The sequence below is a fragment of the Lynx rufus genome, unplaced genomic scaffold (genome assembly GCF_022079265.1).
Source record: "Lynx rufus isolate CCGP_SWC_20201006 ecotype Redwood Valley unplaced genomic scaffold, mLynRuf1.p SCAF_8, whole genome shotgun sequence".
NCBI lineage: Eukaryota > Metazoa > Chordata > Mammalia > Carnivora > Felidae > Lynx > Lynx rufus.
The window spans coordinates 10,365,129-10,386,033 of NW_025814896.1; the positions used below are offsets into that span (position 1 = coordinate 10,365,129).

General features: G+C 52.0%; 1 protein-coding gene across 2 annotated transcripts in view; it reads left to right on the top strand.

The window, feature by feature from the left end:
• The first annotated feature begins 1,649 nt into the window (after positions 1–1,649).
• Positions 1,650–20,905, top strand: part of ATP9A (ATPase phospholipid transporting 9A (putative)) — a 129,339-nt gene continuing 110,083 nt past the window's right edge. The window contains exon 1 of one of the 2 annotated variants that reach the window (XM_047069043.1): positions 1,650–1,749. In XM_047069043.1, the coding sequence (XP_046924999.1) occupies positions 1,682–1,749 (68 nt within the window). In that variant the 5' untranslated portion in view covers positions 1,650–1,681. Of the gene's footprint in view, positions 1,750–19,145; positions 19,223–20,905 lie in introns of those variants that run through there. The other variant, XM_047069044.1, reaches the window with a different exon arrangement.

A 20,905-nucleotide genomic window follows, 5' to 3' on the forward strand; every position in this document is an offset into this window, starting at 1 on the left:
TAAGTCACACTTCTTAGTTGGGGATCTGCCCTTCCTCAGCCAGGGTCCCAGAAACACATATTTGGTGGCTCCACCCTTACTCACAGCAGACACATGAAAAGGCACCCGTACTCCGCGTGAAACAGATTAGGTGTCACTACTTTAAACTTTGCTTTGGCTGCAGCAGGTTAGTTTATAGGGTTTTACGTTTTGAGGCTCTTCAATCACATACGGCTTAAAAATTTTTTTTGTTCATTTATTTAAAAAAAAATTTTTTTTTAACGTCTATTTATTTTTGAGACAGAGAGAGACAGAGCATGAACAGGGGAGGGTCAGAGAGAGAAGGAGACACAGAATCTGAAACAGGCTCCAGGCTCTGAGCTGTCAGTACAGAGCCCGACGCGGGGCTCAAACCCACGGACCATGAGATCATGACCTGAGCTGAAGTCAGACGCTTAACCGACTGAGCCACCTAGACGCCGCATTACCTACAGATTCTTAACCTACCCCGGCCTTCCCTCTTGTCCTTCCTCCCATCACCACTACTCGTTTTCTTTCTGTTCCCAAAATTTAACAGGTCCTTGAAAGTCAATGGATCCTCGACACTGTGGGAGAGGGTATAAGCAAGTAAGTGTGTCTGTAGGTCTGGGTGGGAGGATTCGTGTGTGTGTGTGTGTGTGTGTGTGTGTGATTCTCAGCACGCTTGAATGTCTTGGAGCGACTGAGAGGGCAAGTGTAAGCCCCAGAGGTAGTTGAGGGAATGTGAGAATGAGTGTGTGCACGTGTGTGATTGTGAATCCCAGGGATCCAGGGGGGCGGGTGAGGGTGGGTGGTGGTAAGGGATGGTGGGTGAGGGAGTCTGGAAGTGGAGTGAGGTGGGGGTGTATGTCCCTATGCCATTGTGATTCTGGGGCACAAACGTGTGAGGCCTAAGATTCAGGATTGGCCGACGAGGGGCAATAACGGGCGTTGAGTGTGGTAGGGTGTGCAGGTGTGCGATTGCGAATGTCAGATGTTGGGGAGTGAGGTGGCAGGGTGTGTGTGCAAGGCGTGCCCGTGTGATGGTGAATGTCAGGCAGTGAGGCGGGGGGTGTGCATTCGCGCGGTTGGGAATGGGCATGTTGCCGGGGAGCGAGCGGGTGAGAGTGAGCGTGTGTGTGTGCGGGGCTCGTGTGTGCAACTGCATGCCAGTGCCGGCGTGAGCACGCGAGGAAGTGCCTGCGGTGGGGTGGGGGGGAGCGCGGCCGGGGGTGCGCGTTTGCGGGTGAGGCGCGGCTGGCTGCTGGGGGGAGGGCGGGGGGACGACGGGCGCGCGCGCGCACGGCGGGGCGTGAGCGGGGGGCGCGTGGCCGGGTGGGCGCGCGTGGGGGGGCGCGCGGCGCGGGCGGGGGGCGGGGACACTGCGGCGGCGGCGGCGCGGACACAGCCGGCCGCCCCCCGTGGCAGGCGCGGGGCGAGCGGGCGCAGCGCGGAGCTCGGGCCCATGGTGCGCCCGTGTCCGTCGGTCGGGCCGCGCGGGCGGCTCCGCGCGTGGCCCGGCGCTCGCGAGCTCGCCCCCTCGCTGCGGGCCCGGCCCGCCCGCTGCCGCCGCCTCCTCCCCCGGGGCGGCGCGGCGCCGGCGGGCGGCGGCGCGGAGGCCGGACCGGGCGGCGGCCCAGGCGGCGCGGGGGGCGCGGCGGCCAAGGCGGGCGGCGCGGGCGACATGACGGACAACATCCCGCTGCAGCCGGTGCGCCAGAAGAAGCGGATGGACAGCAGGCCCCGCGCCGGGTGAGCGGGGCCCGGGGACGCCGGCCGCCTTTGTCCGCGCGGGCCGGGGCGGCCTGGCCGGGCCTGACAGCTTGGCCGCGCCCGGCGCCATGAGCCCGCGGCCGGCGGGGGAGGCGGGCGGGTCGTCGCGGCTGCAGCTCCGGCCCGGGCCCCCCCTGCGCGACCGCGTCCCCCTGGGGCCCGAGCGCGCGGCTGCCTCCGCCCCGGCCCAGCTCTCCTTGGAAGCCCCGGGAAGCCCGGCCCGCCCCAGCGCCGTGTCCCGCGCGCGGAACTGGGACCAGCCATGGCTTTCCACCGTTTTATTGTTTGCTGATTATCCTTGTGATTACGCTTCGGTCCCCAGCAAACCCTGCTCCGCGCCTGGAACAGCCCTCGGGAGCCCGGATGTGCTGGGCTTACTGGGGCGGGGGAGACGCGGCCTTCGCCGCAGACCCGCGCCACGGGGGTCCTGCATCAGCGCCTCGGGGTCCCGGCCCCTGGTCGGCCGCCTTCCCCTCCCGGCCCCGGGTGGGTCAGAAACCGGCGGCCGCAGGAGGCCGGGCGGGGCTCCTCCTGGCTGACCGGAGAACCTCCGGCTCCCCACAGTTGGAGGGAAGGCGTCCCCTGGCCCGGGTGGGGGTTCCACCTGCTGTGGCCTTTCCCGCCCCGGCCGACCCCACGGCCGCCTAGGCGTGGGTTTCCCTCCTGGAGAGCGAGCGGACGGGTTGCCGATTTCCGCCCAGCCGTCCTGTCTTGCTGAGGTTGTAAGGGACTCTGTGGCATCGCCCGCGACAGTTACCTGGGGGTAAGGGTTGGGGGGGGGGGGCTGGTTAAATTGCACATTCTCTGGCCCCTCCCAGGCCCTCCGATCGGAGTTTGGGGCGGGTGTGGGTGGGAGCTGGAAAGGTGCTTTTTCCCAAGCTGCCCAGGTGAGGCTGACGTCCCCTGAAGGCTGAGCCCGGCAGCTGGGCGGGGCTGCGGCCTTGGACCCGCCCTGCCCCCTAACATCCTGTCGGCTCTGGGCATTTCCTTGTGGCGGCGGCTTACTGCGGAGTCGGTTGCTTCGTGCCGGAGGTGGAGAGGGGGAACCCTTAGGGTTGCTTGCTTCCATCAGGTGTCCATGGAATTAAAAAAAAAAAAAAAGTCATGATGCTAGCTGCCATTTTGTGCGGTCTTTGTCCCTGTCTTCCTTGAATGTTCCGGAGGCCCGGTTGATGGAAGACAGGAGGACCCGAGCGCAGTGAGGTTAAGGACTGCCGGGAAGATGCTGCAAAATGGAGATTGAAGTCGGGATCATTGGGCTCCCAGACAGTGCTCCCTCCCTTCCTTCTCTGTTCTCCCTCGTTATACTCCTGACTACTCACGGGGCAAGAATGATCCTTGAGCTCTATGCCTGGATAGCGTATGCGTGCAGTTTCCAGCCTCAGTAAATCATGAATTTGTGTATTCAGTGGACTCGAGCCCTCTAGGTGTTCGCGTTTAAAGCAATTATGAGATGATTACAGTGTGCAGGGGCGGTGCCAGGCGACTGGGATACAAAGATGAATTAAATTAAACAAGCCATGTCTGACCTGTGCAGGCCTCCTGACCCTGGCTGTGTGCAGTCGCTCAGGGAGCTTAGCAAACCACTGCCCCTGCCCTGTTTTAGACCTTTGAAATAATCTGGAGTGGGACCGGGGTATCTATTCTATTTTTTTTTTTTTAAGCTCCCAGATGATTTTAACATGCTGTCATAGTTGAGAACTCCTGATGCAGTGCATGAGAGGAAAATGTAGATAATTCTTTAAAAGTGATAATTAACCATGATAGAAATATGCACTGTTAACGTGGGGGCTGACAGGGAGCGGTGCAGACAGTTAAAAATTTTTGTTTGGTATTTGAATGGAAGATCACACCCCCTTTTAGAATTTGCCACTTTGGAACTAATTTATTTCCTAAACAGTGACACAGATTCATATTCAAAGCATGTATCAGGAGAGCCAGGCAACTGTGTATATATATGTTCCTGAGTTTAATTTGCAGTTTTAGGAGTAGCTACCTCAAGGTGGGAAGCTGGGGTTTTGGAAACACTTTTGGAAGCAAAGTGATGGAGAGTCTCCCCGAAATATAATGGGGGCGAGGAGTTAAAGAAAGAAGAAACTAATATAGATGTTTCTTTACTTTCCAAGGGATTACATCCCGATAAACCTATTGTAAGTTGAAAATACCTTAAGGTGAAAATGCGTTTACTACACCTAACCTACTCAACATCGTAGCATTGCTTAGCCTGCCTTAAACATACTCAGAACATTTACATTGGCCTACAGTTGGGCAAAATCATGTAGCATAAATAGCCTATTTGATAGTAAAGTGTTGATTATCTTATGTAATGTACTGACTACTGGACTGAAAGTGGAAGACGGAGTGGCTGTATGGGTGTGGGATGGTTGTCAGTGTATCAGTATTTACCCTCCTGATTTCCTGGCCGGCTGGGGCTCGTGGCTGGCCAGCATCACAGCAGAGGGTTGCACCTCCCGGAAGAGATTACAATTCAAACTACAGTTCATATGAAACGCATATTAATTTTGTACCGTTGTTAACAGTGAAAAATCTGAAGTGGAACATCAGAAGTCAGGAATTGTATGTGAATGGTCAGGCTCTCTGCTTGGGTACTTGACATAAATAGCCCTGTTTTATTTTTTTAACTTTTTTTTTTTTTTTAAATTTTTTTTTCAACGTTTATTTATTTTTGGGACAGAGAGAGACAGAGCATGAACGGGGGAGGGGCAGAGAGAGAGGGAGACACAGAATCGGAAACAGGCTCCAGGCTCTGAGCCATCAGCCCAGAGCCCGACGCGGGGCTTGAACTCACGGACCGCGAGATCGTGACCTGGCTGAAGTCGGACGCTTAACCGACTGCGCCACCCAGGCGCCCCAAACTTTTTTTTTTTTTTAATGTTTATTTATTTTGAGAGACAGAGAAAGGGAGAGCAAGCAGGGGAGGGGCAGAGAGAGAGAGAGAATTCCAAGCAGGGTCCCATGCGGGGCTCAAACTCACGAACTGTGAGATGGTGACCCCAGCCGAAATCACGAGTCCATCGCTCAGCCGACTGAACCACCCAGGTGCCCCTATTTATTAAAATTCTTTTTAAAATTCTATTTATTGGTAGTGCAAGTGTGTGAGTGGGGGAGGGGCAGAGAGAGGGAGACACAGAATGTGAAGCAGGCTCCAGGCTCTGAGCTGTCAGCAGAGAGCCCAGTGCAGGCCTTGAACCCACGAACCATGAGATCGTGACCTGAGCCGAAGTCAGACGCTTAGCTGACTGAGCCAGCCAGGCGCCCCAAATGGTTGGTGATTTTTATGGTTAAACCCCAAAACGGGCACCAAGGTGGCACAGTCAGCTGAGTGTCAGACTCTTGATTTCTGTTCAGGTCAACATCTCAGGATTCAGGAGTTCAAGCCTTGCACCAGGCTCTCTGTGGATGGCAAGGAGCCTGCTTGGGATTCTGTCTCTCCTTTTCTCTACCCCCCCCAAAAAAAAAACTTAAAAAAGAAAACAGAACCCCAAAACATAGATGCCATGAGCCCCAGGAGACAGTTTAATTAATGCTGGGGTTACTCGGTATATTTCCAAGACATGCACTTTATTTGCTGAGGGCATCTTGTGGCCCCAGTGCTGTTTTCTCTCTCTCAAGAAAGTTACCGCATCCCGATGCTGAGAAAACCCTTGCCGTGGTTAGGAAACGCGGCCTGTGCGGCACATTGCTGGAAGCCATAGTCTGACTTCACGCGCTTTGCTGCCAGCTGAACGTTCCCTTCTTGGTGAAACACCAGAAGTTGGTTGGTAGGAGTGTGGGTCCCAGAGGGGAAGAGCTTGGTTCGAGCTCAGGCTCCATCATAACTCGCGTTCGACTTTGGGAAAATTATCTTACCTCTCTGGGTCTCAGTGCTTTCATCTGTAAAGTGGGAGTGACAAGAATTATGGAGACCTCAGAGGGTTGTTTTAGAGATTTCATCCATGTAAAGTTTAGAACAGTAAGCACTTAGTACACCCTAGTATTTGCTGGGGCTGACGGTGATAAACAGGTCTTTGTAGGAGGTTTGCTACCGGGGGCTCTTGAGAATGCTCCTTTGATGGGGGGACATTTAAAAATAGTATGAGGGCACCTGAGTGGCTCAGTTGCTTGAGCATCCGACTTCGGCTCAGGTCATGATCTCGCAGTCTGTGAGTTCAAGGCCCACGTCCGGCTCTGTGCTGACAGCTCGGAGCCTGGAGCCTGCTTCGGGTTCTGTGTCTCCCTCTCTCTGCCCCTCCCCCACTCATGCTCTGTCTCTCTGTCTCTCTCAAATATAAATAAACATTAAACTTTTAACAAGTATTACGGATTTCATGACTCCATTCTGATCAAATCTGGGGAAATGATTCTGCATAAACGTCCAACCAGGTGTGTAAAGGCTCTGTTGTGCTGTGTAGGGCAGGGAGCAGGTGCTGTGGCTAAACTAAGACTTTGCCTTCAGGTTTTGTGACCAGACTGGAGGAGAATGCTTTGATTTTTGATGTATTTGGACTAGGAAGTTTTAGATGTGAACTGGGTTTAGAAAGAGCTGACTAGGTTCATATTCTACCGCGTTTTTTTTAAAGCAACTTTGAGGCATACTTTACATAGCATAAAATATTTATATAGGAAATGTACGGTTCATCGATTTTTTTCTTAAAGTTGCAGAGTTTGTGCAGCCATCACCACAGTCCAGTTTTCAAACATTTCCATCACCCCAAAGTCCCTCATGCCCATTTACGCTCAGTCCCACTGATCTTTCTGTTTCCGTAGGCTTGCATTTTTTGGAAATTTCATATAAATGGAATCATGCAGTATGTTGTCTTTGTGATTGGTTTCTTTCAGCACAACAGTTTTGAAGTTCCTTTTTATTGCTTAGTCAAATTCGTTTGTCTGGATATGCCACTTTTTGTTTATTTACCGAGGTGGACATTTGAGTTGTTTCCAGTTTTTGCATATTATAAACAATACTGCAGTGAATATAAACGTGTCTGTGTGGACATATGCTTTCATTCCCCCTGTCTATCCTGAGACTGATTGATTGATTGATTCTTGTTTTTTAAGTTTATTTATTTGAGAGAGTGAGAGAGATAGTGGGTGGGGGGTGGGAGAGAGAGAGAGAGATAGAATATGAATGAATCCCAAGCAGGCTCCAAACTGTTAGCTTTATGTGGGGATCGATCCCATGAACTGTGAGATCATGACCTGAGCTAAAATCAGGAGTCAGACGCTTAACCGACTGAGCTACCCAGGCACCCCTATGTATTTACTTACTTGTATTTAAAAAAAAATTTTTTTAACATTTATTTTTGAGACAGCGAGAGACAGAGCACAAATGGGGGAGGGGCAGAGAGAGAGGGAGACACAGAATCCGAAGCAGGCTCCAGGCTCCGAGCCATCAGCCCAGAGCCCGACGCGGGGCTCGAACTCACGGACTGCGAGATCGTGACCTGAGCTGAAGTCGGATGCTTAACTGACTGAGCCACCCAGGCGCCCCTACTTACTTCTATTTTTAAAACTGTATTTTAAAACTGTATTCAAAAACTGCCAACTTTTTTCCAAAGCAATTCTATTTTAGAATTAGGAATTGTAGGTACTCCATATTCTTGCCAGCAGTTGGTATAGTTTTTTTTTTTCTTTTCAAATTTTTAATTTAAATTCTAGTTAGTTAGCATACAGTGCAATATTGCTTTCAGGAGTAGAGTAGAATTCAGTGATTGATCACTTAGGTACAATACCGAGTGCTCATCACAAGTGCCCTCCTTGAGACCCATCACCATCTAGCCCCACCCACCTCCCTTCACCAACCTCGGTTTGTTCTCTGTCTTTGAGAGTCTCTTGGGTGGCTCAGTCGGTTAAGCATCTGACCCCTCAGCTCAGGTCGTGATCTCAGGGTCATGAGTTCAAGCCCCATGTTGGGCTCTGTGCTAGGGATGGAGCCTACTTAAAAGAGAAGAGTCTCTTATGGTTTGTTTCCCTCTCTTTTTTTCCCCTTCCCGTGTGCTCATCTGTTTTGTTTCTTAAATTCCACAGGAGTGAAATCACACGGTATTTGTCTTTATCCGACTGACTTAATTTGCTTAGCATAATACACTCTAGCTCCATCCACATCATTGCAAATGGCAAGATTTCATTCTTTTTGGTGGCTAATATTCCATTGTACGTATATATATATATACACCACATCTTCTTTATCCATTCATCAGTTGGTGGACAGTTGGCCCTTCTCCATAGTTTGGCTACGGTACCCTGAGTTTTAGAGACACAGGTTGTCGGTGTTTCCTATATCCTCTGTGAGAGTCGAGTTCTCCTGCCCATCTTTGACCATTAAACGTTGCAGTTGCTCAAGATTTGGTCTTGGACCTCCTTGCCCTTAGAAGTTGGGTTGAGCTCAGTATCTCCTCCTAGGCTCCCTCTTGACACAGGACCTTTGCACCTCCTGTTCTCTGCCTGGAATGTCCCCTCCTCTCTTCATCTAGTCAAAGCTCAGTCTTCCATTAAGCCTTACTGGACGTTCTCAGGGGAGCCATTCCTGATGTTCCTGACTAGAGGTCAGATCCCACTTGGAGCATCTCTGAGCACTGGCTCCTTTTCTTTCTCTCACAGTTGCCGTGTGACATGTGCTCATGTGATCATTCAGCTGGGAACACCCTGGGCCCCAGTTGGGGACAACTTAATCACCATCACCCAGAGCCTGGCACAGAGTAGGTGCCCAATGAATCCTTTCTGGGAGAAGGGAATGCCTGAAGCTGATCTCCAATTTTTGCTGTCCTGGGGGCGAGGAGAGGATGCCTTTTCTAGAAGGTCCAGGCAGGGAGAGGTCTATTGGACATTCCCAGATGGCTGCCTACTCATTCTTCTGATCTTCGTGGCTCAGAGATCTTCACTTGGTGGCACCAAGTCTTCACCACGTGATTTGAGCGCGAGGGTGGGGAGTTTGGGGTGTGAGTAGCAGAAGGGAGCCGCAGGCAAAGAGAAGGCCTCCTGGGTCCCCTCTGCCTTGGTGTCGTTCCCTCCACTGAAGGGGCAGCAGCTTAGGAGGTGCTCGGGCTTGGGAGGTGAGGTAGTTTTCATCTTTAAACACAAGGCGCATGATCGTGTGAAGAGTTTTTTTGGTGGATGATTTATGGGAAAACCTTGATATGCTATTAATGCAAGAAGTCAAGCATTTAATGGAAAAGAATAGAAACATAGGAAATCTGGATTGTTCCAGAGGTTATGGCATGTAAGGTGTGGTGGGCAGAATAGTGGCCCCCCGGGACCTGTGAGTGTGTGACCTTTCATGGCAAAAGGAGCTTTGCCATTGGGATTCAGTTAATGATTTCGAGATGGGGAGACTGTCCTGGATTAGCCAGGTGGCCCCGGTGTCATCATCACAAGAGTCCTTGAAAGAGAGGAGACTGAATCTGAGAGATGGCAAGGGGCGCCACTGCTGGCTTGGAGGGGGAGAAAGCGGCATGCAGGGGGCATCCAGAAACCGAAAATATCCGGAGAAACAGCCTCCAGGGGGAACCTGGCCCTGCCGACGTCTTGATTGGAGGCCCGTGGGACCTGCTATGGACGCCTGAAGTGTATGATCGTGAATTTGTGGTGACCGCTTACGGCAGCAGGCAGTGACCAGTGCAGACAGGTACACCCCATAAGCCTGGGGGACACATGCCTGCCCTGGCTTCGTGTCCCAGGTTGGCTGTGGGGGGCGGGGAGGGGACAGGGGCTACCTGCCTGCTGGGCGTGGGGGAGGCATCTTGGGGCTCAGGCTTACGTTTTACTTGAGGACGCAGGATGTAAGTGGACACGTCGTGCGGCCCATTCCCTGACCACTGAGGAGGAGCCCAGACTTAGGGTCTGCGGTGCCTTGGGTCTGGACTCAGGTTTTCTTGCTCCTGCTGAACGGTGGCCCTTTGATGTTGGTATTTTTTTTTTTTTAATGCTTTATTTATTTTTGAGACAGAGACCGAGCACAAGCAGGGGCAGGGTGGAGAGAGAGGGAGACACAGAATCCGAGCAGGCTCCAGACCCCGAGCTGTCAGCACAGAGCCCGACCCGGGGCTCGAACTCACGAACCGTGAGATCATGGCCTGATCTGAAGTCGGATGCTCAACCCACTGAGCCGCCCAGGTGCCCCTGATGTTGGTATTTTTTTGTTTGTTTTACTGATAAGGAAACTGAGGCTCAGAAAAGTGAAGCAATTAATCCAGGGCAAGAACGAGTGGCAGAAACTAACAAGAAGTCGGGTGGGCTTGCCGCCAGCCTAGTAGAACTTGGGAGGGTTTCCCAGAGCAGCGAGACAGGTGGCTGCAGGTGTTGGTCGGGTCAGCTCTGCCCCCTCGATGTGGTTTTCCCCAGTTATTTTTCCCTCTAGTAACGCTGAATGATTTTTGTTTTTGCTTTTTGTTTTTTGCCACTGGCTGAGAATTGGGGAGAAATCAGAGAGAAATGTATATCACATTTTGAAAACTGGCAGAAGAATAAAGATAATATTGTGGGCTGTACTTTAAATATTTTTTTATTTTTTACCTTTTCAATGTTTATTCGTTTTTGAGAAAGAGAATGTGAGCGGGGAGAGGGGCAGAGAGAGGGGGACAGAGGGTCTGAAGCATGATGGGAGCTGACAGCACAGAGCCCGATGTGGGGCTCGAACTCACGAACCGTGAGATCATGACCTGAGCCAGAAGTTGGACGCTCGACTGACTGAGCGTCAGTCAGGCACCCCTGTAGACGGACAGGCTGCTGGCCTTGTCGATTTGCAGTTGAGAGTCTGGATTCCAGGGTCACACAGACCAGCTTTGCCATTTTATTGCTTGTATTATTCCGGGCGACTGTCTTCTCCCCTCTGCGCTTCAGCTTCCTGTTTTGTAAGCTGGGGACCCAGGAAGGGCGCCTGGATGATGAGGCATCGTGCGCACAGAGTAGCGTCATGAGCGCTGGTGAGCATCAGAAAGCGTTCTTCTCCCAGAGCCTCATGGGGACTCGTGTACTGGCTGACATCACCTCCTCTTCCTTCTGGGTCTTGGTAGAAGGTCTTCTTGAGTGAGAACTCCAGCTGGCAAATGCCCGCAGGCCAGAGACTGGCCGCCGCTGGAAGCCATCTCAGACCTCGCATGACTTAGCCTAACGACAGGGCTGTCCTCGGCATCGTGCCAGGACCAGATCCGTCAGTAACGTGGGTTTTTCACTGTTTATGTGAATGAAAACAATTAATGCCAATGTAGGGAGTTCTTGGTTTGTTTTTTTTTTAATTTTTTAAACGTTTATTCATTTTTGAGAGACGGAGACAGAGCGTGAGCAGTGGAGGGGCAGAGAGAGAGGGAGGGAGACACGGAATCCGAAGCAGGCTCCAGGCTCCGAGCTGTGAGCACAGAGCCCGACGCAGGGCTCGAACCCATGAAATGTGGCATCATGACCTGAGCCGAAGTCGGATGCTTAGCCGCCTTAGCCATCCAGGTGCCCCAGGAGGTCTTCTTATAGATACATTCACTCAGCTGGAAGGTCTGAAGCTGCCCCTTCTAATTTGCGGGGTTCCAGTGCCCTTTCTCTTTTGACATAATGGAGGGGGTATTAGGTTTATAGCTTAGTTGATTCTTGTTATTCACGGTGATTGTGTTTCAGAAAGTCATTCAGGGTTTCTGCCAACCCCGAATTAGCGGATACCGAATCATTGCTCCTAGGGGAGGTACAGGGTCAGTCTCCTGCAAGCCTCTGGTCACGGTTTACCTTGTGGTAAAGGGATATTTTGGTTTCCAGCCACTATTTAACATGCATTGTTGATTCATTAACGTTGAACTCCTGACCAACAGCACTGCAGCTCACAAGCTTCCTGTTGTCAGGGGACTGGACAGCAGGCCAGCCTTATCCTTGGGGGCCGTAGTGATGTCATGAACAAAAGACTCCAGTACAGAAAGGAAAGCACTAAATAGACCGTGAACAGGACACGTGCTTACAGTAGGAGAGCTGAGACAGGAAGGCAGCAGCGTTGCCTTGTTTGACCTCAGCTGGGGAAGCCGCACGAGGTGATACAGGTGTTTTTACCACTCCGCACTTGTCCGTGAGTGACCACAGCGATGCTGCGAGTATTGACTTTGAGGTTATAACTTTCAGGCAGTAGGTGAATTTGCAAATACAGAAAGCACACATAACGAGGATCGAATGTACGTAGGCGCGTGTACGTGTTCAGGGTCCTTCTGACACGGCGGAGGTGGTGTTAGGTACACAGCGTATGGGGGTGTGTCGGGGGCAGGATGAGGACGAGGCTGTGCTGATCGGTGACATCCGCAGACCCCCGCCCCTCCCCTCTCCATGGCGGAGTGGAGAGTTGCGTAAACAGCTCTTGGCCCCCTTGGATGCGAACAGTCAGAACAAGCCTTGGCAGCGGCCCATTGGAAAGTGCCCTCCGCCAGCCAGCCCAGCTGCCCTAGTGCCATCCACTTCCTGTTACGGAGTCCCTGCCCGGGACCAGGTCAGGTGCCACCACAGGCAGTAACACCAGGGGATGTGGAATCACATACCCAGGCACGGATGCTGAAGGGTACGGGTGGATACCAGAGCCATGCTTTGGGCTGGGGTGGGGTGGTGGGGGGGCTTTCCTGAGACAGGCCAGCGACTGGAGGCCCTGCATGCCAGCCAGTCCCGAGGAAAGAGCACGGCCATTTGACCTTGACCTAAGGCACCCATGCAACGAGTTGGAAGGGGGAGGTGAGGCACCGACCCATCTGTCGTTGGACTTGGGGTGGTTACTCCTCAGGATAGAACTTTCTTTTAGGATCGTTACCCAGATGCAAACGATGAAGGTTCTGAATTCGCTCTGGCCGTATTTTGGGGCCACCTTTGGGAATGGACATGGCGTGTTGTCTCCAGCTTCACTTATGACAGCGAGTGGAATTTGGTTTAGTTTCCAAAGAAAAAGACTATTCGTCATGTTCTTATCGAGGCCTCTCACCTACAGAACTAGAACAGTGCTGATTTCTTAACGCTAATGTCTGTTTTCTTTCATTTGTGTGACTTGGAAAGATTGATGGAGAAATGTCGCCAAAGATCACTTTGGGTGGCTCGTGGCCAGAGACTGAAAGGCTAGCAATTATTTTCATGGTTCTCTCTCTTTGTGCCAAGTGATACTTGCTTTGTTTTTGCAGTCGGGATAGGGAGTTTCCTTTTGGAGTACGTTTACAAGAAAAAAGCAGAGAATTGGCTTTAAGAAAAGTATGAACTCAAAGTTCATGAGGTTTGTAGATGCGCCCCCCTCCCAGCCACGTCTGACCTTTAGGAATTGGCCGCCTATGCTAAAATCTTGCTTTTAGTCTAAAAATATATCGCTGTAAGGGGGAGGAGGTGGGATAATCTGATTTTGTTAAGAGATTGAGCTTTTTTTTCTTTTCCTTTCTTTTCTTTTTTTTTGCCGTGTTACCCGTGAGAAACATGATTTCTTTCTTTAAAAACGTGATTTTTAAACCGCGGTTACTTTACCACATCGATTGGGGATCCCATTGTTGCTTCTCTCATTGTATAAACAGTTTGAGGGGATTATGGGAGAGGCAGTTGGAAGGGGCCCTGGGGAAGGAGAGGCTCCCTGTGGGAAGTGGAAGGGTGGCTGGGTGCTGTTGTCACCACAGCGAGATCTCTGTGGCATTTGCTGAAAGCCAGGAGGGGGAGGCTGCTGGCTGGCCGCCCTGAGGAAGGAGCATTGTGGAGCGGGGACCACGCCGTCCCCATATGACAGGGCCCGGCAGGGTCTCCCCCGCCTCCGCCGGGCCATCTGCTGTGACACAGGGTGAAGTCAGACCTGGCCAGGTTGGACCTCAGGGGTTCTCAGCTCAGCACTACTGACGGTTGGGGTTGGCTAATTCTCTGCTGTGGGGGCTGTCCTGCCCCTCGTAAGAGTGTGACAGCAGTCCTGGCCTCGCCCATTGGATGCCCGCAGCACCATCCACCCGGTTGTGACAACTGAAGATGTCTCCAGACGTTACCAAGTGTCCCTGTGTGCTGCGGGGGGCGGGGCGTGAGTGGGCAGAACCACACCTGTTAGGAGCCTCTGGACTAATGGAATGAATATTCCCTGTGCATGGCCAGGTCCCTATTGTCCTTCAAAAGCTGCCTCCTTCTCTCTCTCTCTCTCTCTCTCTCTCTCTCTGTCTGTCTCAAGAAAAACCTGTTAGGCAAGAAGTTCATGTTTGGACTGTCCTACTTCACTAGGAGTTCAGCTTTCTGATAGTGACTATGAAGCCTTGAGCGGTCGGAAGAGACTGTTTGGGAAGTGTTAGGGGCTGAGGTGCATCCCTTCACGCAGTCCTATGCTGAGCCCTTAACCCCCAGTACCTCAGATCGTGACCCCTCTGTTTGCAGATGGAGCCTTTAAAAAGACATCATTAACTTAAAGCGAGAGGCCTTTAGGGTGGGCCCTATTCCGGTATGACTGGGTCCTTATGAGAAGCGGAGATCAGGACGCACAGAGAGAGGCCAGGGGGTGAGAGGAAGAGACCACTCGAGGACACAGGAGCAGGGTGGCCGTCGTCAAGCCGCGGGGAGAGGCCCCAGAAGAAACCAGACCTGCCCACACCTTGACCTTGGACTTGTAGCCTCCAGAACCGTGAGAAAATAAATTTCTGTTTAAGCCACCCAGCCTGTGGTATTTTGTGATGGCCGCCCAAGCAAATTCATACAGGAAGCACCTCATTTATGGCCATTTTGGCCAGCGTGGTGTCTCTTGCTGTTAGTAATAAGCCTTCGTTCTAAATTGATGAGTTCGTGAGGAATTTCCTTTAGAGAGTCCGGTCTCAAGAGCTCTGTATAAGCACATTGCAAAGTCATGTGGACCTGAGCTGACCTCCCCCCGCCCCCCTGCCTCTTCCTTTTGCTTGAAAGAGTTCCCAGGAGCCTGTCACACACCCATGTTGTGCTTTGCGTGGTTTGTTGTTAGCTCATGTTGCGTAGATTGTGCGAGATTAATTTGATGATAGTTGCTCACCACTACTCCGTGCTTATCAGGTGCCCAGCACTGTTCTAGAGTTGTAAATGGATCATCCTCTTTCTCCCGACAACCCTACTTTACAGATGGGGAGACTGAGGAACCGAGGGTTTTTTCCTTTTAGAATGGTACCGGCTTAGAATGACAAAGACTTCCTTTCTGTGTTTTTAAAAGGCTCATTTTAATTTGAACGTAGGCAGCAAATTGCAGCTTGTGACCTGTCTTGATGACTTCTACTCTTTGACTTTTTCTGTAATACCTATTCAGAGCAGGTGATTATCGTTGAGGGGGAAAGGATTGAAGGTTTGTGAGACTTCAGTAATTTGGAGATGAGCGTGTGTGAATTCCACTGTTACTTGTGAAGGCTGGTTGCAGAGGAAAATTCTAGAAACTTCAAATTACCCCAATAGCTATGAATTCTTGAGAAACATAGTATCTGTTTCCAGAGTTACATGTTGATTCTTATTTTGTTTTTCTTTTTAATGTTTATTTATTTATTTGGGCAGGGGAAGGGGCAGAGGGAGATCGAGAATCCCAAGCAGGCTGGTAGCCCTGGGTATTGTCAATGCAGAGTCCGACATGGGGCTCGATCCCCTGAACTGGGAGATCATGACCTGAGCCGGAATCAAGAGTCGGACGCCCAACCGATGGAGCCCCCCAGGCGCCCCTCTTATTTTCTTTCTTGCCCTCTCTGTATGAGACACGTTCATGCTAATGGGGGGAGAGTGCAGAATATCCATTTCTAAAATATCTACACTCACCCCGCAAAAGGAAATAATCCGATTCTGAATGCTTTTTAAAGCTTTTATACAGTCCCCATAAAAGTGCAACTATAAAATGGGAGAACTCCCTCCTCCCTGCCACTATCCTCCCTCTCGTTCTTCTCCCCGAACTAGAGGCACCTGGGGGCTCTCATACAAGGAATGACACCCTCGTGTCCTGATAAATCACACAACCAGGTAGTAAACACGTAAGACGGCTTGTACTACCTGGCAGGCAGGGTTCTTTCCCCCCTAACTAAGCTGATTATGCATACTACATGCATAAAAATTATGCATAAATGTGCATACATACATGCACATTAACACACAGAAAAGTGTGCAAATCATGCACAGCTCCATGAATTTTCATAAAGTGAACACCCTCCCGTAGCCACCGGAGAACAGGCTATCGCCACGGGAGCCCTCTCATGCTGCCTCCTCCTGCACCTTACCCTGTGTCCTGACTTCGTCACACGTGTATTGTAATTTGTTCGTCCCTGTTGCTGTATATGTAGTCATTTGTGTGACTGTATCATGATCTATCCACCTCTTTAAAAAATAAAAATTTATACTTATTTTTTGAGAGGGAGAGGGAATGCAAGTGGGGCGGGGGCAGAGAGAGAGGGGACAGAGGATCCAAAGCGGGCTCCGTGCTGACAGCAGCGAGCCCAGTGTGGGGCTCGAGCCCTGGAACCGCGAGATCATGACCTGAGCCAAAGTCGGGGGCTCAACAGACTGAGCCACCCCGGCACCCGCTTCATCTCTTGATGACGTTTGGGTCATTTCCAGTTTTGCCTGTCGGGAATAGTGCTCAAACATATCTGTCGGTACATGTATTATGTGGCTTTGCTGGGCCCTAGGGTATATTTGCGTGTAGTTTTCCAAAGTGTTTGTATTAATTTGGGCTTCTCCGGCCGGGAGAGTTCTGGGCGCTGGCACTGGTCCTGTCTGTCTCCTTCATTTCAGCCATCCTCGTGCGAGTAGTGCTTTCGCAAGAAGTGTGTCTTCTATGGTTCATCTGAGACAGGCCGCCTTTTCTCGATCCGAGGGTAAGCTGTAAACTTAGAGGTTAGCCAAGCCATGGTAACCCTGAGCCTAAACTTGGCAAAATGGTCCACTCATGGTGGCTTTCCTCTCTGACCAAACACCTTCTTAAGTGGTTTTACATTACAAGAGAAGGGTAAAAAAATATATAAAATTTATTTTCTTTCAATTGTAAAATGAGCGCATGTGTATTAAGAACAATTACAGAGCAGAGAGGAGTAGAACATGGGTGTTGGCTTTCCCTTCAAAGACAACTGCCCATAACACCAACACCTACGATGTGCTGTTTTCTCCCTGCCTTGTTTCTGTGTGTACAGTGTTCTACGAATTATAACCCATGTTTTTGCTTCCTACTGTTTTTTCTGTCTCATGAGGTACTTTGTAAGTTACCTTTTTAATGGCAACATGCTATATCTTTGAGTAGCTGTGGCTAATTTGCTTTAACCAGCGCCCTTTATTTTCACAAGTTGTTTCTTATTTTAGTTTCACTTTTTTAAAATACATTTTTAAAATTTTTTTTTGGGGGGGGGCGGGAAGAAAGAGAATCTTAAGCAGTCTCCAAACTCAGCACAGAGCCAGAGGCAGGGCTGGATCCCATGACCCCGGGATCATGACCTGAGCTGAAATCAACAGACACTCCACCAACTGAACCACCCAGGCTCCCCTGGTGTTACTTTTTAAATGTTTTCATTCTGAATGCTGGCCCTTGAACCAGAGGCTCCCCAAAGACACATAAAGGGAAAGCTGAGGGAGGCACAGACCCCTGGGCTTGAGAAGTGACTTGTCTGGGTCGGGATGAGCTCAGTCTACAAGGTGACTTTCAAAACAGCAGTGCTTACTGCCCCGGAGAAAAACCGGAAACTCAGCAGTGAGTTTTGTACATTTCAGAGGATTGCTGTTTGTTCACTGGGTATTTGCGAGCAGCTACTCTGCCCAAGGCACAGTTTCTGTTGTTGTTGTTGTTGTTTTAATTAATTTTTTTTAACGTTTATTTTTGAGACAGAGAGAGACAGAGCGTGAACAGGGGAGGGGCAGAGAGAGAGGGAGACACAGAATCCGAAGCAGGCTCCAGGCTCTGAGCTGTTAGCACAGAGCCCGACGCGGGGCTCGAACTCACGGACCGCGAGATCATGACCTGAGCCGAAGTCAGACGCTTAACCGACCGAGCCACCCAGGCACCCCTGTTGTTCTTTTAATGTTTATTTATTTATTTGAGAGAGAGAGAGAGAGAAGCAGAGAGAGAGGGAGACAGAGAATCCCAAGTGGACTCTCACTGCAAAGCCCAGTGCAGGCCTCGAACTCATGAACCAAGAGATCATGACCTGAGCTGAAATCAAGAGCTGGACCCTTAACGACTGAGCCACCCAGGTGCCCCTTAAAATAAATCAACTTGAGAGAAAGAAAGAAAGAAAGGGAAAGAAGGAAGGAAGGAAGGAAGGAAGGAAGGAAGGAAGGAAGGAAGGAAGGAAGGAAGGAAGGAAAGAACAGAACATTTTAATAGGCTAGACTCTCCAGGTCACTGGGTTAAATGGAACATATGACCACATGTCCAGGGGCTGTAACTGTGTTTTACTAAGGGGTTTTCTGGAAGGGCTCTGCCATGTTGTGCCCTGTGAGAGCCAGAGTTGCCCTGTGTTCCAGGGTCGGGATCAGGTGATGGCCTTCTTCACCCACCACCGTTTTCATTTTGCCTTTTGTCCAGTGGGTGCCAGTGAGATTGGGAAGGTTTAAAAAAAGAAAGACAGGAGCTCGCGGCTTGCTCAGTTGGTTAAGTGTCTGGCTCTTGATTTCAGCTCAGGTCACGATCTCACGGGTCATGGGTTTGGGCCCCACTTCCCGCTCTGTGCTGACAGCGTGAAGCCTGAACGGGATTCTCTCTCTGTCCCTCTCTCTGCACCTCCTTCACTCCTGTGTGCATGCACACTCTCTCTCAAAAAAAAAAGAAAAGTGTCAAAAACTTTGAAAAAGTAATGAAAAAAATGAAACCACAGATTTATTTATGTTTCTTGATGTGTGGGACGGGTGGGGGGCAGAAGCAGCCCCTGGGTGGTTGAGACGCTCCTTACACGCCAAGCCTCAGTTTGCTACCTTTGGGAGCACCGGACACGTATTTGTTGAATACGAGAAACTCTTCCCGTGCGTACTGTGGCTCCGGGCAAAGCTGTGCGGAGACCCCGGGGCCAAGGGCAGGGACGTCTGGCTTCCCTGCAAAGAGCGGAGGTGTGCGGCACAGGCCTCTGAGGGCCCGGGCTGGCATCCCCCTGCCGCAGTAACGGAAAAGGCGTGGCCGCGCGCGCCACCGGGCGAGTGCCCTTCCCCACCTGGGCCGTCACTGTGCCCGACCCTCCGCTGCTCCGCCGCCTGCGGCCAGAGGCGACCTCCGGGTAGGGGGCCGGAGTGGTGCGCTCCCGCGGTTCGCGAGCCCGCACCCTTGGCGGCCTCCCCCTGGCCTTCCCGGGGTTGCGGCCGCGCCAGAGCCACGCCCCAGGCGCAGCGGTGCCGTGGCTGCTCACGTCCCCACGGGAGCCGGGGCGGGGCCGGGAGCCAGAGTCCGGGAAGGAAAGGGGCCCCGGCCGAGGCGACAGCGGCCCGCGGGTTGGTTGCGCGGCATCCTGAGGGTTTGCGAGCGTGGATTCGAGCCGGGCTGTCCCGGTGCGGGTTCGGGCTCCCTCCCTGGCCCCATGGCCTTGGGCAAGTGAGTTCCCCTCCCGAAAGCGAGCGTGTGGGTAGGGCCGCGCGGTTGGGGGGGGGGAGGGAGCCCGCGTCCTGGGAGCCCCCCCCCTTCCCGGGCGCCTGGCAGGTGGAAGGACGAGGGGCGGGGCAGTGGCAGCCGCGGCGGAGGCTGAGCGAGCTTGGAGGGAGGAGCCAGGCGGCCGGGGCGGGCGCGGGGACCCTCGATGCGTGCTCCTGCTGTGTCCCAGTCGCGGGGCTCCTCCCCAGGGCGCTGTCGTCCCCGCTCCCCCCACCCTCCCCGTTCGGAGGCGGCGCTCAGATCCTACCGTGGGGCGAGATCCCCGGACGCCGGGGGGCCAGAGTGCTGGCTCGGAGGGCAGCTGCACCGGCGGCTGGGCCTGTCCTCATGGACTGCAGGGCTTGGGGCTGCGTTTCCTCCTCTCCCGCCCGGAGCCACCCTGGCGAGGCTCGAGGGACCGGTACTGCGGGCTGTGCTGGGGCCCCAGCCCCGTGTTAGAACCTGCGAGCAAATAGCCTGACAAAGCGCAGACGCAGGAGGTTAAGGCGGAAGGTCTCTGGTGCTGAGGCCCAGGGGCCACCCCTCCCTGCATCCACGCGGAGGCCCTGAGCTCCTTCTGTGTACCAGGTCTGGGGTGTGAGAGGAGCACTGTCACCAGGGCTCTGGTGTCCGACCCTCGGGGCTGCGGCCCGGATCCGAAGCTGCAGACGGAGAGCTGCGTGCTGTGTGGGCCGCAGGGTGGGGTTTTTTGTACTGTTTGCAAATTAACTTCACCGTTTAAAAGGTACGGAAGTGTGTCCATTGCTGACTCAGTCTCCCTCCCCTCCCCCCGCCACTTTAGCCACCCTGTACCCCTCCTGAGGCACCCACTGTCCAATTTCTTCTGTGTCCTTCTAGAGAATCTTCAACCATTTCCCCAAAAAAGGCCCATGTGTTTTGCATTTATCTATTTACACACACACACAGAGTTTTACCTTCTTTATGCAGTTGTTCGCATATGTTGCACAGTACGATGTATTTCTTCTACTTAACAGTACACGCTGGGCCTGTTCCGTAGCAGGTGCATAAAAAGCCTTTTCCTTCCCTTTTTAAAGAAATGGCTCTAAAGGATTTCATTGAGCAGACTTACCACACTTTTTTTTTTTTTTTAACCAATCTATCACTGGTGGACGTCTAGGTTATTTCTAATGGTTTGTTATTGCTGGAGCGTTATGGTGAATGGCGTTGAACATAAGGCTTTGTGGCCATGGTAGGACGTCTGGAATATCTCAAAGGGGAATCACTGAGTCAAAGAGAATGTAAATTTGTAATTTTGAGAGCTGTTGCTAGGTTACCCTCCCTCAAGGTTCTGATTTGGACCCACCCCCCTCCCCCAGCAGTAAAAGTGTCCGTTTGCCCATCCTGACCAACACAGGTGTTATTAAGCTTTTTGATTTTGGTTATCATGCTAAGTAAAAACTGATACCTCTGTGTGGTTTTAGTTTTGCATAATATTTAAACATTGCATCAGTTACCAACATTTAAAAACCGAGGGTTTGGGCTTCAAAATCTGTGCTTTTTGTCTTGGTCGTGAAGAATCTTACGGTCTGTCGTGTTAGGCTTGTGTGAGGGTGTATCTTGGTCAAGGTAGGATGGCCACTCCTTCCCACACCTCTGGGCTCTGCAGTGTGCCCTGTCCCACTGGAC